Here is a 21,200-nt window from a genome sequence, read left to right as displayed (position 1 = left end):
GTGTTCAGCTCTTCATTTGTTGGGTCCAGGTTTTTAATTTGGGCTGTAATTTGTAAAGCAGTATACTAAACGTAAGACAGAGAAAGGGGGAACTACATTAATTGTACATTTCACCACTGACATTCAGTCGATGAGGCACCTAGTTACACTGCTGCAGTGCGTCACAACATGAGCACCCGCAGATCACAGCTATGGAAATTTACCTGCCTTGTATTATTCATAAATCGACTTAACTGTAGCAGTAACATTGGCATACTTATACGAGGCAGCCTGATACAAGTTGAGAATGACTTAAAATAAAATTAGTTATAACAACAAAGCATGCCTAGTTTATTCCATATACAACTCGGAGTATTGAGATGTTAGTACTGTAAGAGCTTCTTGAGTCTGACTCACTGTCAGTCATTGTCTTTTGTTTGCCTCAATTAAATACAACTGTAAGAATGGTTATTTATTAATAAAAGATCAGTTTCTGCCTTTACCACCACAAAAATATTTTTCCAGTCCTTTGAAACTCTGAATCACTGCTTGATCCTCTTACTCTGTAAAGAGTTGTGGTGCTTCCATTGCTTTAGAGATAGAAGTGTTTTGAATGAGAAATAGGGCCTATACTTTAAAACCAAAGCAATCATTTAACCAGTGCTGGTCAGGGAGGAAGAAGCTTTTTGTAGTTTGTAGCACCACTTCTACAGAATTCATTTATACCCTTGGCAATGTATAATTGCTAACACTATGCACGAATCTAACCACTCACTAAAAGATTATAATGATGCATAATAATGCCTCTGTAAAGCCATGCCTTAAATAAGATAGTAAAATAGTAACATACTTACGAATGATGGGAAGAAAAGAGCATTCTTAAAATCTTTCATTTGCACTGACAAAATGAATGTCCCAAAAAATAAAATAATAGACATCAGGAAAACATCAGGCACATGCTGAGGTGGGTAGCACCCATCTCCACTAAGTGTTCCGTTTATTGCCTGGGAAATAGAAACAAAGAAGGATTTGCTAAGTTTGAACACAAGTCAACTATAAAACTTCAATACGAGCGGATGCTGAAAAGTAATGCCTCCAAATTTTTTATGTGAAAACTCTTAAAGATTTTTAAATGAAACAAATGATATTAACCTTGTACATCTTTGTTCATCATGTCTACACATTTATTTCTCAACATAGTGATCCCGGCAATGTACACGTTTTTCACAAAGAGAGACTCTTTTGCTGACACCGTAACTATAGAATTTTTGACTCTGTTGCTGGAACCAGAATCTTACCTCTGCTTGTACCACTTCATTACAACTGAAGTGAAGTCCTCAAAGCAGTTCATTACATTTGGGAACAGATGAAAATCAGATGGGGACAAGTTGGGACTATATGGAGGATAATTGATGACAGTGAACGAAAAATGTCACAGCACTCTTGTGTGGTCTTGCAATGTCATGCTGAAGAAGAGGGTGAACCAGATGTGGACAAACTCTTCAAATTCGAAATCAGCATGCTATTTCTCAAACATCAACATAATTATGTTACACACCACCATGTTACATGCCACAATTCAGATGCCTCTAGTGGCAGAGGACTGCTGATATGTAGATATGAAGAATAGAGATTTAAAATATTAATACCATTTGTTTTTGTTAAAAAGCTTTATGGGTTTTCACAAAAAAGTTCAGATGGTTTTCTTTTCAGCATGCCCTCATATTTTGATGTGATAATGATTACATTTAGAGCTTCGGATATTGTGTTTAACATTACTTGAAATATAAAGCAGTGTGAAAGAAGTGATAAGATGAAATAAGTTAACATCTTTGTTAAAAACTCACTTCCCCACTCAAATACGCTCTTATGCATGGTAACAGAAACACTATAATGAAAATGATAGTTGTTACTCACCATATAGTGGAGGTGCTGAGTCGCAGAAGGGCACAACAAAAGACACTCGCACAATTAGCTTTCAGCCAACAAGGCCTTTGTCAAAATTAGACAACACACACACACACACACACACACACACACACACACACACACACACGACCACAGCCTCTGGCAGTTGGACTTTTTGTTGTGCCTTTCTGCGACTCAACATCTCTGCTATATGGTGAGTAGCAACTATCCTTTTCATTATATTGTTACATTTCATCCTGGTTTTTCCATTTTTGATTCTGTAACAGAAACATTCATATCAGAGCAGTGCCTAACACAATACATTATAAAATTATGATTGGAATGATTGAAATTATACTAAAATTCCTCTCCTGCATTTATAAGGGATACCAGAAAACAACAAATTATTGGCACAAACTTGACTTAGCATTAGTTGCAAAGAAAATCCAAAGAGGGAAGGCATATTTGTATTTTTCAAAATACCAAATATATTCAGTTAATGTATGGTAAGACTGAGCTGTTCAAGCTATAAAAGCATGCATGAGCACCCATGCACCAACACACACACACACACACACACACACACACACACACACACACACACACACACACACACACAAAATATCTTACAACTACAGATTAGACATTCACTGAACAAAGTATATAAGGAAATTTGATGAAATTACTCTTTAAACCATTAACAGAAGTGGTCCTGAAGCAAAAACAATGCCTTGGACAGCTTCCCACTATACTTCATTTTGACAGTCTCCTGTGACCTTGTCAGGAGATTTTGATCTTAAGCTCCTGTGAAGATTTGCCCCCTTGCGAACATCACAGGATCACTTTGCCAGTAGTTGGTTGGGTCTTCCCATTTTTTGGCAGTGGTGACTCTGCATGTTCCTTTTGCTTAATTAGATCCTTTGTCTTAGGGCCCATAGTTATAAGCTGAGCACTGATCCATGGTGATTATGCAGTTCCGGAAATCATCCAGATTAGACTGACACAGTTGCAACATTTCCCCTGCTGCCTTGGTTTGGCAGGCTTTTTGAATAGGTTTGATCATTTACAATTGCTGCTCACCATATAGAGGAGGCACTGAGTGACGCATTTAAAAGCAGACTGTTGAAAAGTATTAGCTGTTAATACATCCACAAAACACACACACACACACACACACACACACACACACACACACACACACACCAAATTACAACTTCTTGTTATTTGCGTGTGCGTGAGAGAGAGAGAGAGAGAGAGAGAGAGAGAGAGAGAGAGAGACAGCTGATAACGGATTTATCTGAAAGCTGATATTTTCCAACAGCCTACTTTTAAATATGCCCGTCTGTTGCTACGAGCCTCCTGTCAATGGTGAGTATCAGCATGACTTGTTTCACATCATTATTTAATTTTCTATTGTTTGAATAAAACACATAAAATGTTGCAATATAATAATGTAAAATAGAAGTTCCTTTTTACATCAAGGCTAGGTACATGCCTTTAACACAGCTCCCAAGAATTGCAATTTAGAGAAATACATCGTTTGAAAAGTATTTGTCCAAAAATATGCAAAGTACTTGTGTCATGTAATTGATTTAAGAGCCATATTAGCAACTAATTCTCACAAATTTGACCATGTCAATTTAAATTATATAAAATCAATGTGTGCACTCACTGTTACTGGTATTTCACTTAGCATTACAACTGTGACCACAGGTATCTAAACTATGGATGTGAGTGTGTGTAAATGTTGCAAATGCTATTTATATTGGTCATTTCCATCTACATTTGGGAAAGGTTAATCTTTCTGTTATTTTTTATCTTTGTGGAAGGTCTTTTCCTTTCTGCCTAGCCTTACTCAGCTTCTTGTAGTTAGCTGGCTCTCAGTGTGGGTTCACAGTCTGTGTCAGATTTGGTGTTGTCAACAGGTACAATCAGGCTCTGAAAGGGCATCTTTAGCTGGCACAAATATTTTCTGCAGCAGTTCAAGCCACAAACACTTTCAAATAGGCTAGCAACCGACAAGTATTCTGTCTTAAACAAAGCTTGTAGTTTTCCAGAATTTCTTATCAGTTTTAAGACTTAGTTTTCATGATGTTTGATTCTCTGAAAGTTAACTGAGAAATTTGTAAACTGACAAGGACTGTCTTCAGTATTACAAAAAATATGGACTGATGAAAGAAATATATAAAATGAGGAAATCTTTGAATCAAATCCAGATCACAATGAATACAAAGAACTATAGCATGTTCTCAGATATACAATAAAAAAGGCAATAGGAAGGGATGATGTAAATCATGATCTGATAAAATACTCTTCAGTAGGTTTTAAAACAAACTACCTTAGAGTTCTGAATCTTTGCTGGATCAGGAAGGAAATACAAAAAGAATGGAAGATGCCTTGGTTCGGAACTTGTTTGGGATGGCCATGTTCCAGGTATTTGGATTTACTGTCATCAACGCAGCTCACCTTGGGTATGATCAGGTACCGTATTCTCGATTGGAAACACTGTGTGAGGAGTTTTTGGACTTTTTTTGGAAAGTATGCTACCAATTTTTCTGCTCATATTTCTTTGAAATTCACAGCTTGGCCTTGTTTAATTGACTGTGCCTGTCCAGGGTTGCATTAATGATCTGAATAATATTGTTGTCCTGGGCTTCTCCACAGCTGACCACTTGAAAAAATTGTGCACTTTGTTTTCTGCCTTACAGTCTGCAAGGTTACGTTGTAACTTCACAAAATCTCAGTTTTTTCACCCTTCTATTGTTATTTGCGATTTGAGGTCTCGCATGTTCTGTTTTGCCCTTTGCCAGACATCTCCACTATTATGTCTATGTCTTGCCCCTCATTCGTGAAGGAGCTACAGGCCTTCCTAGGCGAGATAGCCTACTACCACAAATTCCTGCCTGGAGCAGCCACATTGGCCCATCTATGGCATGCCTTGTTGCATAAAAATGTACTTTTTTTCTGGAGCCTGGATTTTGAATGCGGTTTTCAAATATTGAAATCCAAACTACTCTCAGACTCTTGTTTAACTACGGTCTCTCTGCACCAGCACATAGTTCTGGTAACTGATGCCTCACAGTACAGCCTCAGTATGTTCTAATGCACTGAAATGCCGATGGCTCTGAAAGACCTGTTGCTTTCACCTCTAAATCTCTCACTCCACCTGAGCAGTGTTACTAGTGTTACTCTCAGCTGGAAAAATAAGTTCCTGTCATAGCCTTTGCTCTCTGGGAATTTTTTTTGCTCCAAGTTTCACCTTATTACTGACAATAAACCCTTGGTTTCCTTGTTCCTTGTTTAACCCTCACACTTCCTTACCTGACAAGGCAGCACATTGCCTACAATCTGGGTGCTGTTCTTGTCTTGCTACAATTATGAAATCCTTTTGTGACCTATGTCTAAATATGCCACAGCGAACACCTTGTCCTGCCTTTCTGTGGGTCCTGATCCCACCCTTGATCATGAAGGATTGCTTTGCTTGGACCTCAATACTGAAATGCAGGCTGTGGTCGAAGGTTTCCCCAATTATGAGCTCATGCATAGCAGCTGCCATTGCTGCCGACCCGGTTCTCCTCCAGGTGGTTCGGTTTGTTCAACAAGGCTGACCAGATAAACTGCCCAGTTGGGTTTTGGACCCTTGGCACAACTATTTTTCCTTATGGTATCACCTCTCTGGTTTAGGAGGAGTTTTGCTGTTGCCCACGGAAGACCTCTCACCGGAGTAGTTATTACCACCGAACCATGTGCGACATTCTATGCCTTCTTCACCAGCGCTCCCATCATGGCATTCATCATGCTGTGGCTCTGCCATTCCATCCTCAATCAAATGCAAGTCAGAACAACTACTGTATACGTTCAAGTCCAAAATGAAAAAGTTTGTTGTGAATTCCTTGCCAGATGAAGCCCTTCTCCATATTCTGAACACCTATCACTTCGTGCCCATGGGGGAGTGGAGCCTGGCTGAGTTGCTTTACAGCCGGCAGCCAAGCATGCTTCCCCACATTCTGTAGCCTAGGCTGCATCTACCACTGTCAGGTTCGTTCAACCAATATGCAACAGGATTGCCGAAGAGGGTGCAAGGGTTTGTTGCCAGCCCAAGTGGATACCAGCCATTGTTGTCTGCTATCGTAGATGCTGTCTTTGAGATGTCCTTGCAGTTGAAGGGCTGGTGGTGTGCCACTTTGGTCAGTTGCACACTAGCTCAACACCAAAAGCTACTGGTTCACGAGTGTGGCTCCTGTCACCACAGCCCGTTCCACCTCCGTCCACCTAGAGCCCATCTTCACCTGCTATAAAGGTGTCCCTGTTCCACTGGCTGCCCCCTCCACATGCGGCGCCCTGAGTTTCTAGCTTCCTGGCGCAGGACCCCAGACTGCCTCTGGCCTCGGGCCCATTGCCACAACCAGCTGTTCTGGTTGGACCGCCTCCACCAGGCACCTCGCTGTCATTGCCTCAGTCATCATCGTTGGTGGGTCCAGCCCCATCTCCTCTGCACTTGACCTGCCTGCTGATGATGGTGCAGAGATGATGATTGCATCCCCCTCTCCAGTGCTGTCGTCAGGCAACATGGGGACCCACCATCAGTGGGCATGCACGTGTTCCTCTGTATTCTGGCCCTGTGATCTAGTGCCTGCCCAGCACATCAACCCGCCCCCTACATTGGTATTATCTGACATGGCTCCAGAGCTGATAAATGTGTCTCTTGTTGGGCCGCAGATTTCTCCTTCATAGCCTGGGCAGCCATTTAACATGAGGGGGAGGTGTACTGTATCCTGCTACCAGTGCGCGTGGATGTGAGTGTGCTGAGTGTGATGTCAATGTGGGTGTGTGTTTGAATTGGCCACCAATATATCAGCGCAGGCTGGCTGCTGGAGGCTGCCTGTGGGAGGCAAGTGGACGCTGCACCTTCTGCTAGTGACTCATGCATATACATGTGCTGAGCAATGCTGAATGATGTGAGACCTGAGTATCTCCTGGCGTATACAACTTTCAAATAACTTCTGGGAATTCAGCCAGGTAACACTTTCAGCAACTACCGAAATATTGGTGGTCGCTGAAAGTGTTACTTGGCTGAATTCCCAGAAGTTATTTGAAAATGCTGAATGATGCTCGATGAGAGGCTTATTTCTGTTACTGTTCAGAGGTTTAAGAATAAAGCCATATTTATATTACTTGGATCAGTTTTGGGTATTACTTGGTTACTGCATATCTGTTGTGAATGGAGAAGTCAAGATTAAAACTGGATTTTTGGAAATATATTCTGCAAGATAAAAGATGCATTGGAAGACCAGAAAAAGGATGGAAGGGACAAATGTAACTGCAACAGGCTTTGGATGGCCTAATATCTGACAGAATAAAAATAAAATATATTTTATTGTAATGGTTGAAGGTTCACTTCAAGTACTTTGATATCCATACTGGTCTGTATTCATTTCAAGTTACTTGCAAGGAGAGCTTGTTTTTGTAATAAACTTGAGATTCAGTGTGTACCTTTAAAACTGAATTTGTACGAGTACACATGGAAATATTTTTGGTATTAAGCTTGAGAATAAATAACAGTTTTTTTCTAGTACACACAGAATCTCTCTCTCTCTCTTTCTCTCACAAGTTTTAAAAAGTGTTTGCTCTTATTCAACTTATATAAACCACATCACAAAATTTAAGAAATTTAAATACCAAGCATCCAGCCGGCTCTAAATTGGTCCAGTTGACTACTAGTGCACTGTCAGTGTCATTAGATGTTGCACAGAAACATTCATTCAGAATCTCTTTGTGTCTGTCCAATGGGAACTTCTTTCCAATGCTGAGAACATTTTCCACTGCCTACAAGAAGGGAAAACAGATAAATTATAGTTTTTATATTACATGTAACATGACTAACATGTTAATATTGAGATACTTACCTTATATATGAAGATGAAAGCAATTAGAGTCGCAAAGTTCTCTTCAGTAAACCTAGTAATGTAGCAGACAAATGCACTGGCATCGAATGCGACAAGCAGTAGAAGAATTATTGTAATCCACGCACCAATCCAGAACCGGAATGACATGTAATCCCATCCTTGGCTCCTACAATCACAGTTGTGTTAGCACTTTCAAAGATCAAGAAATAAAGAATTGTAAAAAAGGTATAACCTCTTACATTATTACTAAGAAGTTGAAGCTAAAAAATTAAATACTTACATACAGAAATCATACATGATTGTTTCAAACACAAGAACGGGGCCAGTAGATCCAAGTATAGTCAATGGTTGGCCAGAAAAAAATCCATATCCTATTCCACAAACAAAACCAGATACCAGAGATTCCATCGCTGCCATGTTATTTCCTGTCGCATGACCCAAAAGACCACCAAATGTAATAATGGGTGACAGGCAAGCAAAATATAAGAAAATCCAAGATGCAACACATTGTATGGCCAGAGCATCTTTAAAATCTGACCAGTACCTGGAATAAAATGAGAACAATGGAATAAATAGATAAACATGTATATGATCTATTTGCAACCAGTCAGACAACACATAATATGGCAGTACTCGTAACTATTGCAATATTTGACAAATTTATCCAATAAGGCAAAGGGATTTCAAGGTAACTTTACATTAGTACTTCATTCTACATAATTTTATAATATTAAGAGAAGGACAGAGTGCTACTAACCATAAAGATGACCCTCTGAGCTGCAGACAGGCAGTGCAAAAAGACAGTCTTTTCATTGTACCTTCTGCTATTCATTGGGTCAACTTTGTGGTGAGTAGCAATCTATCCTTTACCTAATACTGTTGATATTCCAACATGAAGTTCCCATTGTTTAATTTTATAGCATGTCCTTCTTGACCAACCATCAGTCACTTAAGAGTAATTTATGTCGGAGGTTTACTTACTCTTGAACCACAAAGTGTAGTAGAACTGACAGAGATAAAGATTACAACACATACTTAATTTGGGTTTCATGTTCAGTCTCTAATTTAATTCATAGTTAGTTGCTGTTATTTGGGAATAATTAATGCACACTTTTGGCTATATTCGTCAGGCTATGCTGGAAATTGTACTGAGAAAATATGATAGAAACAATAAACAAAAATGAGGAGAGTGACCACTCACTCATCTATAGTTGATTGAGCCGAAGAAGTGTGTAGACACTCGTGCAAAAATTTAGAGACTTTACAAGTTTTCAATCAATCACTTTGTTCACATCTCAGCCAAAACAATATGGAAACACAAATCAGCCAAAATGGCTGTGGCCTCACATTTTTATCAACTAACAGCAACTGCCTGTATTGTATCAGAATAATGACCTCCTCACAATTAAAATTGGCGCTTTTTGTGTGACTAACAGGAATATCCGTTCTTGAATGCAGACAATCAGATAATTAGCTTGAGTTAATATGACAATATCTACATACACACTCAGCAAGCTGCCATATGGTGGACGGTGTACCTTATACAACTATTACTCATTCTCTTTCCTGTTCTACTCACAAATGATGTGAGGGTAAAACGACAGTCTATACACCTCCATATGAGTCCTAATTTCTCTTATCTTGTCTTCATCATCCTTACACAAAATGTACATTGGTGGCAGTAGAATAAGCTAAGTTATTAATTTTCTTTTAAATCTTGTAGGGATTCTCAAATTTTTGCTGTAGTCTGAGAGGAGGTTGCTGTAGTCTTAGGACTAGAAGTAAATTTTTCTGCTGTGTAGAATATAGAACATCAGTTTGAATACAAGGTAGGAAGGCCCAGTCTAAATTTTTTAGGTGTTTTGTATTGCAGTTGTACAAATCACAGTTCAACTGAAAGCAGTTTTTATTATTAGCAGCAAATATCATTATTGATTAGATTTATTGGGTGATGAGTCTAATAATTCAAAAGTTGTTGAAAAGCTTTTCACAATATGTATACTTGTAGGAAAGGATAAAACTGTTCACTATAAATCTGGTGCAGGTCTGTTTAGTTATTGTTCAGGCTGTGTCTGGGTGTTTGATTTTTATGCATGTGTCATCAGCAAACATTACACTTTTTAAGCAGTTCTTTCAAATCTTTACAAGGTTGCTTATGAAGGATAAGAACAGAAATGGGACCAGTGCCAAACCCTTTAAGACTGCATGTTCTCCCAATTATGAGTACAGTTTTATTTCTATGATGCATTTTATAACTTTGATACTCTTCTTTCGGTTATAAAATAAGACTTTATACATGCAAGAGGGATTCCAATTTGTGCCACAAAATTTTAATTTGTGAAATACTATTTAATGGTTCCCACAATCAACAGTATTCACAAGGTCATAAATATCTTTTCTGTCATGACATGATTTGTTATTTAATTAGGATATATGGCTTTCTCTGCAGGAGAAACCAGCTGAGGAGCAGTTATCAAGCTGCGCACAAAAAACAAGCCAGCATTCTATCATAGGCTGCTGTGCCTAAAATTCTTGAAAAGGAGTGAAGCGGTGTTTTTAAGCACTGTTTTTAAGCCTGTCAGGGCGTTTTTAAGCCTGTCAGGGCGCATGCATTTGTTGAAATTAGCAACGGAAAATTTGAGCATGTAAGATTACAGTTTTATATGATGAGCACTGAGCTGAATGCTAACCATGGTGCTTTCCTTTTGATGTCATTAATGAGGCCCCCAAATAGTCTGCCTGACCTTGCCAGACCAGACTCTTCCCTTAACTTCTGTTCCTGTTCCTCCTCATCATCTTCATCTATTTGTTTTTCGGGAGGCCTCTTCCTCTGGTCCTGTAATAATAATTTTAATTATAATAAATTTCCATAACATGTTTTAGAATATCAGTAGTCTGCTAGCACTGTTGAGATTGAATACTTTAGATTATTTGTGAAAAAGAAATGTACTTTTTTTAACTGAGATGGAACAATGAATAAAAATTATCTTAAAGAATAATAGAACATTTGTAAACTTATTAACAGAAACAAAAACTGTAAATGTTACAAAGTGTTCATTTTTCTTGTTCACTAAGTTACAGTCCATGTGGGCTTGATATCTTTAGTTACTGTCCCATTGTAGTTTTAAAATTGTAAACCAAATTAAAAAGACAACACTGTAAGAAAGCCACAGTGTTGCAAGATAAATTTTAATTCTTATTGGATTCACAAATATTGTATGTTCTAAGAACCAAGTCATACTTGTGTAACAAGCATTGAAAAGTGTACAATACTATGGCTAATAAATTTTAATGATACACATCACATATTATACACCTCACATGGAAGCAATTCTATTTCCTTGTCTCAATGTCTTGCTGCATCTCAGCATCTCAAATAACAGGGACATATCTGAACTCTGTACAGTCTAGGAGTTCATGCAGATATATACTGGGGAGGGTTAAGATATTAACTGACTTAAAAGATTGGTTACGCGATTCTCCCCATTGTAGATTCACTAACATTTTTATTGTTCCCTTCAGAAATATGAATAGCCTATTTGTATTTGTTTTAGATGTGCCTCAATGAAGATACTGAAACACTGTATTCTTACTTCAGATTGTATCATCTCTTCCGACATTTTTTATAATTCCTACACACAAGTTCCTGTTTCTGAAGTACTTTTTGAGTCATCAATATTTTGACTGGTTTGATGTGGCCCAACATGAATTCCTCTCCTGTGCTAACCTCTTCATCTAAGAATAGGACTTGCAAGCTATATCCTCAATTTATTATTTGCTGCAAGTATTCCAATCTCTGCCTTCCTCTACAGTTTTTGCACTCTACAGTTCCCGCTAGAACTATGGAAGTCATTCCCTGATGTCTTAAGAGGTGCCTGATCATCCTGTCCCTTCTCCTTGACAATGTTTTCCACACATTCCTTTTCTCTCCGATTCTGTTCAGAATCTCCTCATTCGTTACCTTTCCAGTCCACCTAATTTACAACATTCATCTGTAACACCACATCTCAAATACTTCAGTTCTCTTCTGTTCTGGTTTTCCCAAAGTCCATGTTTCACTACCATACAATGGTGTGCTCCACAAGTACATTCTCAGAAATTTCTTCCTCAAATTAAGGCCTATGTTTGATAGTAGTAGACTTCTCTTGGTGAGGAATGCCCTTTTTGCTAGTGCTTGTCTGCTTTTGATGTCCTCCTTGCTCCATCTGCCATTGGTTATTTTGCAGAATATGTTGTAGAATTCCTTAACTTCATCTACTTCAAGACCATCAATTCTGATTTTAAGTTTCTCACTGTTCTCATTTCTGCAACTTCTCATTACTTTCGTCTTTCTTTGATTTACTCTCAATCCGTAATCTGTACTCATTAGACTGTGCTTCTATTCAGCAGATCATGTAATTCTTATACACTTTCACTCAGGATAGCTGTGTCATCAGCGTATATCACTGATATAATTTCACATTCAATTTTAACTCCACTCCTGAACCTTTCTTTTACTTCCATCACTGCTTCTTCAATGTACAGATTGAACAGTAGGGGCGAAAGACTGTATCTCTGTCTTACACCCTTCTTAATCCGAGTACTTCACTCTTGGTCATCTGTTCTTATTATTCCCTCTTGGCTCTTGTACATATTGTTTAACAGCCATCTCTCCCTACAGGTTACCCCTATTTTTCTGAGAATTTCGAACGTCATGCGCCATTTTACATTTCTGATCGCTTTTTCCAGGTCAATAAATTCTATGAACATGTTTTGATTTTTCTTTAGCCTTGCTTCCATGATCAACTGCCATGTCAGAATTACCTCTCTGGTGCCTTTACCTCTGCTAAAGCCAAACTGATCATAATCTAACACATCCTCAATTTTCTTTTTCATTCTTGTGTATATTATTCTTGTAAGCAACTTGGATGCATGAGCTGTTAAGCTGATTGTGTAACAATTCTCGCACTGACAGCTCTTGCAGTCTTCAGAACAGAGCGAATGATATTTTTCTGAAAGTCAGATGGTATGTCACCAGACTCATGCATTCTTCACACCAACATGAATAGTCATTTTGTTGCCAACGCCCCTAGTGATTTTAGAAATTATGATGGAATGTTATCTATCCCTCCTGCCTTATTTGATCTTAAGTCCTCCAAAGCTCTCTTAAATTCTGATTCCAATACTCGATTTCCAATCTCTTCTAAATTGACTCTTGTTTTTTCTTCTACCACATCAGACAAATCTTCCCCCTCACAGAGGCCTTCTATGTACTCTTTCCACCTATCTCTCTCTCCTCTGCATTTAACAGTGGAATTTCTGTTGCACTTTTAATGTTACAGCCCTTGCTTTTAATTTCACCGAATGTTGTTTCAACTTTCCTATATGCTGAGTCAGTACTTCCATCAATCATTTCTTTTTCAATTTCTTCACATTTTTCATGCCGTAACTTTGTTTTAGCTTCCCTGCACTTCCTATTTATTTCATTCCTCAGAGACTTGCATTTCTGTATTCCTGAATTTCCCTGAACATTTTTGTACTTCTTTCTTTCATCTCTTAACTGAAATATTTCTTCTGTTACCCACGGTTTCTTCACAATTACATTCTTTGTACCTATGTTTTTCTTTCCAACTTCTGTAATTGCCCTTTTAAGATATGTCCATCCCTCTTCAACTGCACTGCCATATTGATTCTTCCTGACTGATCTCTTAAACTTCAGCCTACACTTCATCACTACTAAATTGTGATTTGAGTCTGTATCTGCTCCTAGATATGCCTTACAATCCAGTATCTGATTTTGGAATCTCTGTCCGACCATGATGTAATGTAACTGAAATATTCCTGTATCACCTGGTGTTTTCCAAGTGTACCTCCTCCTCTTATGATTCACTATTACTAGTTGAAATTTATTACATAAATCAATTAGTATTTCTCCTCTCTCATTCCTTGTGTAACCTTTTCTTCTACTCCTTCCCCTAGAACTGCATTCCGGTCCCCCATGACTATTACGTTTTCATCTCCCTTCACATACTGTATTACGATTTCAATAAACTCATATACTTTCTCTATCTCTTACTCTTCAGCTTGCGACATCGGCATGTGTAACTGAACTATCATTGTCAGTGTTGGTTTGCTGTTGATTCTGATAAGAACAATCAGATCACTGAACTGTTCACAGTAACAGATTCTCTGCCTTACCTTCCTACTCATAATGAATCCTAGTCCAATTATACCATTTTCTGCTGCTGTTGATATTACCCTGTACTCATCTAACCAGAAATTCTTGTCTTCTTTCCATTTCATTTTACTGACCCCTAATATATCTAGATTGAGCCTTTGCATTCCCCTTTTCAGATTTTCTAGCTTCCCTACCACATTCAAATTTCTGGCATTTCATACCTCGATTCGTAGAACATTATCATCTCATTGGTTATTCAATCTTTTTCTCATGGTCACCTCCCCCTTGAAAGTCCCCTCTCAGAGATCCAAATGGGGTACTATTTCAGAATCTTTTGCCAATGGAGAGATCATCATGACACTTTTTCTATTACACACCACATGTCCTGTCAATACACATTATGTGTCTTTAATGCACTGGTTTCCATTGCCTTCTGCATCCTCATTCCATTGACCATTGCTGATTCTTCTGCCTTTACGGGCACTTTCCAACCCCAAGGACAAGAGAGTACCCTGGACCTCTGTCTGCTCCTCCGGCCTCTTTGACTAGGCCATTGGCAGAGTGAGGATGACTTATTATGCCAGACTTTTTTCTTTGTTGATCCATTAAGGACCATGGGACAATGGCTGGCATATATTTATTGATGCAATAATTTACCAACAGCCATATGTATTGTAGAAATTTATTTTATGAACTTCTTATGTGCTACCAGTTTCAGCATTACATTGATGCCATCTTCAGGTCCCTGTACAATGAGTAGAACAAATGTACTATAGTAAAAAATATAGAACGTACGTTAACAATTGACAGGTATCATGTTGACAATGTAAGTGGCACTGGTAGTTATACAAATCCCGAGGAAGACTTATCTTGTTTACAGAGATTAAAATAATATTGTTTTACCAATTTTCTGTACTTATTTGGGACTTTGCTTCTGATCTTTGAAGGAAGTGTTATATTAAGATAATAAAAATATATATTTGTGAAATATGTTACAGTCACTGACAGCAAACCCGAAGATACTTTCATGACTTATTACGCTGGGAAAGCCTACGAAGTCACAAAATATGTTACTGTTTGATCCAATGAAAATCTGTTTCCTTACTTTCCCATCTTCCACAATTCAAGCATAAGGGCTACTTAGTTCTGTTCATTTAGGTGATACAATTTCCATTTTTGCATTGTTTCCTTTCTGTTAAAATAATTTACAGTTTATTTTTACCATACCACGATTTCATCCAACTGTCTCTGTAACTTGACTTTTGTATCAAGAGTCACATAGATTTGTGTACATTTGATCAATTTGTGTTCAGGAGCTTGCAGCTGTACATAGTGGATTTGATATTGCCTTGATTAAGTCATATGTTTTCACTGACCTACGAATTTTCCTACTGTCCTTACAAGCTTTGTGTTTATACTTGGATTACCTACTAAACTGTGTATAATACAAATGTACAATTTTGCTTAGAATGATATGCAAAAGTTCTCCTACATCTTCAATGAAAATTTATTCATAAATTTGGTAGCAGAAAAATATTTATAAAGTAAACTGAGCAACTTCTAAAACTTATTTTCTGTCCTGTTACTTCTAGCATATAGATGGTGCTTTTTTATGTATGGGTCTAGAGCCATTGTAAATTTCTTAAATAAGGCCATTCTTTGATTCTGACAAACATATTATATCATTATGCAACAATTATCTAATTTTACTCTCATACCAAGCGACATCACAATAAAATTTTTTACACCTGAAACATGTTTTATTCCACACATCTGTTTGTGGGAAAAAGCAACATCTCTAATAGCAGTTTCCTATAGCCACAGTAGGTAAGGATAGAACTATCCCACATGTGAAGTCTATAGATGAAATAAGAAATGTGCAACCCTTTTGCAGGTTTTGTGACTATGTCGCCATGCATAATACACTAAAATATGTTAGTGCAGCAATTGAAATGGGAACAAGCATGGTGTGGTAAATGCTTGCAATGAAAGAGGATACATGTCGAGAATCAATTGGCAGGAGAACAATGGAAATGTGTTCTCTCATGAGAGCCACAGAATGGCTTTACATTATTGCAGAGAACATAATGCTGCTGCCTGTTTCTCAAATAAAATTCAAACAGCTTCAAATGAATTTGAAAATTTTGCTGTCGAACTTTTCTGCACAGTGTATCAATGTTGATGGCATCAAATGCTTTGTTGAAATCTAATAGCGTCAACTTTGTAGCCTCGTGGTTGTCTATGGCATATTTCAGTGCAGTTTTTGTGCAATGGTGTTCACAGAAACCAAACTGATTCTGTCATGTAAGTTGAATTTCTGCATGTATTCACTCAGTAGATAATTAAAAAAAATGTTTTAATGATACAACAGACACACTAAGTAGATTGTTACTGAGAGAAAGGGGCATAATGTGGAAATAATCAATAGACAAGCATAAATATGATGGCAGTACTGATGAAAAAAATGTCATTTTCTGAACACTCCTGTGTCATGATATGCACTGATGTGAAGAACATTTAATAATTTAATATTTACTCCCATGCCTTATTTGCAATGCTATGTCAGACATAGTAACTTTTCCCACCTAGTAAAGAATAAATTCATTTATAAAATGTCTTTTCTGCATTGTAATTGTTGGTCACTAACAGTGTTTATCCTCATGGCATAGACATAATCCAACAACACACTAGTGCTCCCTATCAACAGATAGAAACTGCAGTCATTTCATTTGTGTCACATTCAGAAGTGCAGAGAATGTCCGACTTCATTAACAGCTACTGACAGTGACAGTACAGTGATCTAACCATACTGTCACTGACTTTTGGAAATGGCCTAGGATTTAAAGAAATGACCCATCTTAACCTCTGTTGGTGCTGTATCATATTAGGAGGTTCTACTCATTCCTATGAAGGAGCTGCAGCTTCTAGATGCAATGCCAGTTAGTACATGGTGATAAGTGCACACAACAGAAAGTTATTCACATCTCCTTGGCAACTGTGGATTTTGTACTGACACTCATATGGCACTACGTATAGCAGAAATGTATGCTAGTCAACATGGCACTCTTACACAATCAAAACTTCTGGGCCTGATTCATCATAACCACCTAGTAGGCACTGTGTTTATAGTAGCATACTATTTTTCTTCACTGGTGTGCAGTTACCAATATCAGGTTCACAAGATAACATTTGCAGCACTATTCTCCTGATGACCTCTGATAGCTTAGCAGCAGCTTCTACCGTGGAATGAAGAAATTCATCACAGTACCCAAACAAAATATTCCTATTGTGCATCACTACTCTTTTGGATTATAACCATGTGATGAGAAACATTCCTACCATAACAAAGGGTACAAATTCATCCAGGAAAGAACACAGCCTGTTTTGTATTTCGCTTTCTGTAGTAATAACTTAATTTTACTTGCAGACTGCATCAATTTCCATTTATTTTCTGTAAGCTCTTCTTACAAATCCCTCCCTTACTTTATATTTGTCTTGACTGAAATTTCAGCACATTCATTCAAACTGGAATGTAAAGTATCAACGATTCTTTAAGTAACTTCCAGATAACAAAGCTATCAAATTTTGGTATGTTTGTCAAATGTTCTTCAATATTTTTCACAAGTTAAAGAGCCTGTGATTTTGAACCAGTATTGGACAAATTTTAAGAATTAAAAATTGCTAAGCAAATGTTATACGTCTACTGATACAGCTATTAGACACCATAATGCAACAAGTATCTGGTTATATTTTGTGTGATGATCTGTGCACCCAAAGCTCAGTTATTTCTGTTTTCACACTCCTGTCTTATCATGAAGTCTTTTCTACTGAAATTTCATTTAACAGCAACAATGACTCGAAGAAGATTACTAGCAATTAAAATAATTTCACAACACTAATCATTGCTGTGTAACATGATTTATTTCTTCAATATATCCAAAATTATTTACAGTTCTTCATGTAACAAGGATCTTTTAAGGTATTATCTGTGTGTGTAACTTTATTTAACAAAAAATTCTTTTAATTAATTCTGCAATTTTTTTCTGTTTTACCTGTGATGGTATTGCTGCTGGTGGCTCTATCCTGATGGAAGGATCCCACTCACCAGGAGGAAGAACTGTCACTGCATCCAGAAATTCATCAATTGCTGCAAGCAGATGATTTCTATTCTTAGCTTTGTATGCTACATCATGAAACACCTCATCTGACATTAGAGTCGCCATCGCACGCCCAATTTCATGAAAACCAGCTATTCCACCCTAGAAAAAGCACAACAGTCTCATTTTTCCCACATATTATCTGTGTATATTTTATTTGTCAGAAAATTATAGTAAGATAAGGAAATATATTGTCATTACTTTGTGATAGATTAAAACTGTATGCTGAACTGGGACTGAAGCTCAAAACTTCATCTTTCACAGATAATGCTCTTACTGGCTGATATATCACGATGTGTGTTGGATCACTCCATCAATAAGAGGACTACCTACAAAACAAGACCAAACTGCAGGGTCATCAGCACCTTTTTCCTCGTGCAAACAGGTCTTGGGTTAAAACTATTCCCAAAAAATGGATTGAAACTAACTGGGAATAACACTGAAAATGAAAGAGGCAAACTGAACGAGAAAAATGCACACTAAAAAAAAGGTGGTTGAAGGTATTGAAATAATATAGCAGATGGCGATGGCGTGGGCTAGCTGATTGGCCAGAAAACACAAGGCTAGAGAAACGCAGACAGGGAAAGGACAAATATCAAGGCAAACAAACAGCAAAGAAAGAGTGAGGAAGAGTGAAAATGGACCGAGGGCGAAGGTCTGGGAGAGAAGGCCAGATGCCCACCCTTGGACTGAGTGATAAAAACCTCCCTCTCAAAGAAAACATGAAACTAGATCAGCCATTGAGGCATTGTCTCCTAACACCATAGGCGGTGTTGCGAGAAGGTTAAAAGTCCGCCTCAGGGCGGCTAAAATTGGGCAGTCCAGTAAGATGTGGACCACAGTCAATTGGGAACCACAGTGACACTGAGGTGGGTCCTCGCGATGTAGGAGATGACCATGAGTCAGCCAAGTATGGCCAATGTGGAACCAGCAAAGGACAATGGAGTCCCTGTGAGTGGCTAGCACAGATGACCTCCACACATTCATTGTCTCCTTGATAACATGTGTAGTTTATTTGGTGTACTGAGGGTGCACCATTCAGCATCCCAGATCCCAAAAACTTTATGGCATAATCAGAGCTCACTCTCCAGTGTGCCAATCTCTAGAGTTGGTTTACCGGTAGCCTGTTGGGCCAGCCTGTCAGCAAGTTCATATCCCACAGTTCCGATATGTCCTGGGGTCCAGATGAAGATGACTGAATGTCCAATGTTTTTGAGGGCATAAACAGATTCTTGGATAGTCATCACCAAAGGATGGTGAGCAAAGCACTGGTTGAGAGCTTGTAGGCTGCTTAAGGAGTCACTACAGATGAGGAAGGACTTACATGTGCAGGAGCAGATATGCTCAAGAGCACAACAATGGCTACCAACTACCCAATGAAACACTGCAGCCATCTGGCAAGAAGCACTGTTCAGTGTGTCCAGCATGAGTATAAGTGAAGCCAATCCCTGACCATTGACAATGGAGCCAACAGAGTAGACTATTTTTGAGCCCTGGTAAAAATTGGTGGTGGAGGGCCTCAGGAGGAACGGAGACTTTTGGGGCTCACAATAAGTCCAGATAAAGCTGCGGCTGGGGCATGGACCATGGACATGCATGTGAGTGGACCCAGAGGAAAGGTGGCATAGGAAAAGACTCGAGTTCTTTGAGAAGGACCCTGACACAGACTGCAATTGGAATCCCTGATCTGGGCCACCATTGCGGGAGATGGGTCGTCGTGTTAGGGAAAAGGAGACAGTAATTTGGATGTTGAGGCAATCTATGAATACGGGCAGTATAATGCCCAAGCAGTCGTTTTTGCCTGATCCGGAATGAAGGAACCCCAGCTTCCACAAGGAGGTTGTTCACTTGGCTCATTCAGAAAACTCCCATTGCAAGTCAAACTCCAGAGTGGGGTATAGGGTCCAGCAGCCGCAATGCTGAGGGCAATGCTAAACCATGCGCCAGGCTTCCATAGTCAAGGTGGGACTGCACAAGGGCTTTGTAGCGCTGCAGCAGTGTAGGACGATCTGCATTCCAGTCGGTGTGGCTCAGGCATTGAAGAATGTTTAGGTGCCGCCAGCACATTTCCTTAAGCTGATGAAACTGGGGAAGCCAAAATAAGCAGGTGTCAAAAACCAGTCCTAAAAAGCGATAAGTCTCCACTACATTGAGTAGTTGGTCATCGAGGTAAAGTTACAGATGTGGGTGGACAGTATGACGATGACAGAGGTGCATGATGCAAGTCTTGGTGGCTCAAAACTGAAAGCCGTGAGTGAGGGCCCATGACTGCACCTTTCATAAGGCCCCTTGCAGTTGACGTTCAACCTCACCAATAGTAAAGGAGCAAAAAGAAACACAAAAGTCATTAGCATATAAAAAGGCTGTTACAGAGGATCCAACTGCCACTGTATAACCATTAATGGCTACTAAAAAAGACTGAGAAGCCCAGGACAGAGCCCTGCAAGACCCCACTTTTGGATACGGGGGGAACTGTGTGAAGCCCTGACTCAAATTCTAAAGGTGTGGAGGGACAGAAAGTTCTGTATAAAAATCGAGAGCTGTCCACGAAAATCAGAAATATAGAACATATGGCACATGACAAAAGGAAAATGCTCATTTTTTTTTTAATTATGAGAAGAGTCAGTAAGTTGATAAGTAACTGTCATAAAACCAGAGGTAAAAATTTTTGGTGCATCAATCAAATCCACATAAATTCTCTTGTAGAGACATTTTATTATTATAAAGTATCTCCTTAACTACGACCACTATAAATAATTTGTCTATTTTTAAGTGCTGTATTAAATATATTCCCACCACCATAAAATAAAAGAGAAATATCTCCATTATATTTACCAATAATCAATACGATAAAACAAATCACCAGGCATTCACAAATTTAGACAAATTATGTTAAAAATATAAGGACAAACCAAAATAAATACATTTTTAATTCTAAAGAAGATTGATAAAAAATTATTTGTATCATTATTTACTATATGTGGTCATTAAAAATATACAATAAAGCCTTTTCATGATAGGTTGCTGTACTTGTTGATGAAACTTTTCCTAGTGAGCAAAAACTTTTGTGTTCCTTCAGACATGTATTCCATG

The 21,200-nt window shown here is 38.4% G+C and overlaps 1 protein-coding gene across 5 annotated transcripts in view; it reads right to left on the bottom strand.

Annotated features, from left to right (window-relative positions):
• The window catches only part of LOC124595158 (sodium bicarbonate cotransporter 3), a 976,895-nt gene that overhangs the window by 155,906 nt on the left and 799,789 nt on the right, over window positions 1–21,200 (bottom strand). For all 5 annotated transcript variants that reach the window (XM_047133764.1, XM_047133766.1, XM_047133768.1 and 2 more), the window contains 6 exons: window positions 18,003–18,209; window positions 10,484–10,629; window positions 8,074–8,337; window positions 7,794–7,959; window positions 7,567–7,713; window positions 834–983 (listed from right to left, as the gene is read on the bottom strand). In XM_047133764.1, coding sequence (XP_046989720.1) covers window positions 834–983; window positions 7,567–7,713; window positions 7,794–7,959; window positions 8,074–8,337; window positions 10,484–10,629; window positions 18,003–18,209 — 1,080 coding nt within the window. The remainder of the gene's footprint in view (window positions 1–833; window positions 984–7,566; window positions 7,714–7,793; window positions 7,960–8,073; window positions 8,338–10,483; window positions 10,630–18,002; window positions 18,210–21,200) is intronic.

The sequence above is a fragment of the Schistocerca americana genome, chromosome 2, assembly GCF_021461395.2.
Source record: "Schistocerca americana isolate TAMUIC-IGC-003095 chromosome 2, iqSchAmer2.1, whole genome shotgun sequence".
NCBI classification, from domain to species: domain Eukaryota; kingdom Metazoa; phylum Arthropoda; class Insecta; order Orthoptera; family Acrididae; genus Schistocerca; species Schistocerca americana.
This window is presented reverse-complemented; position numbering and strand designations above follow the sequence as displayed.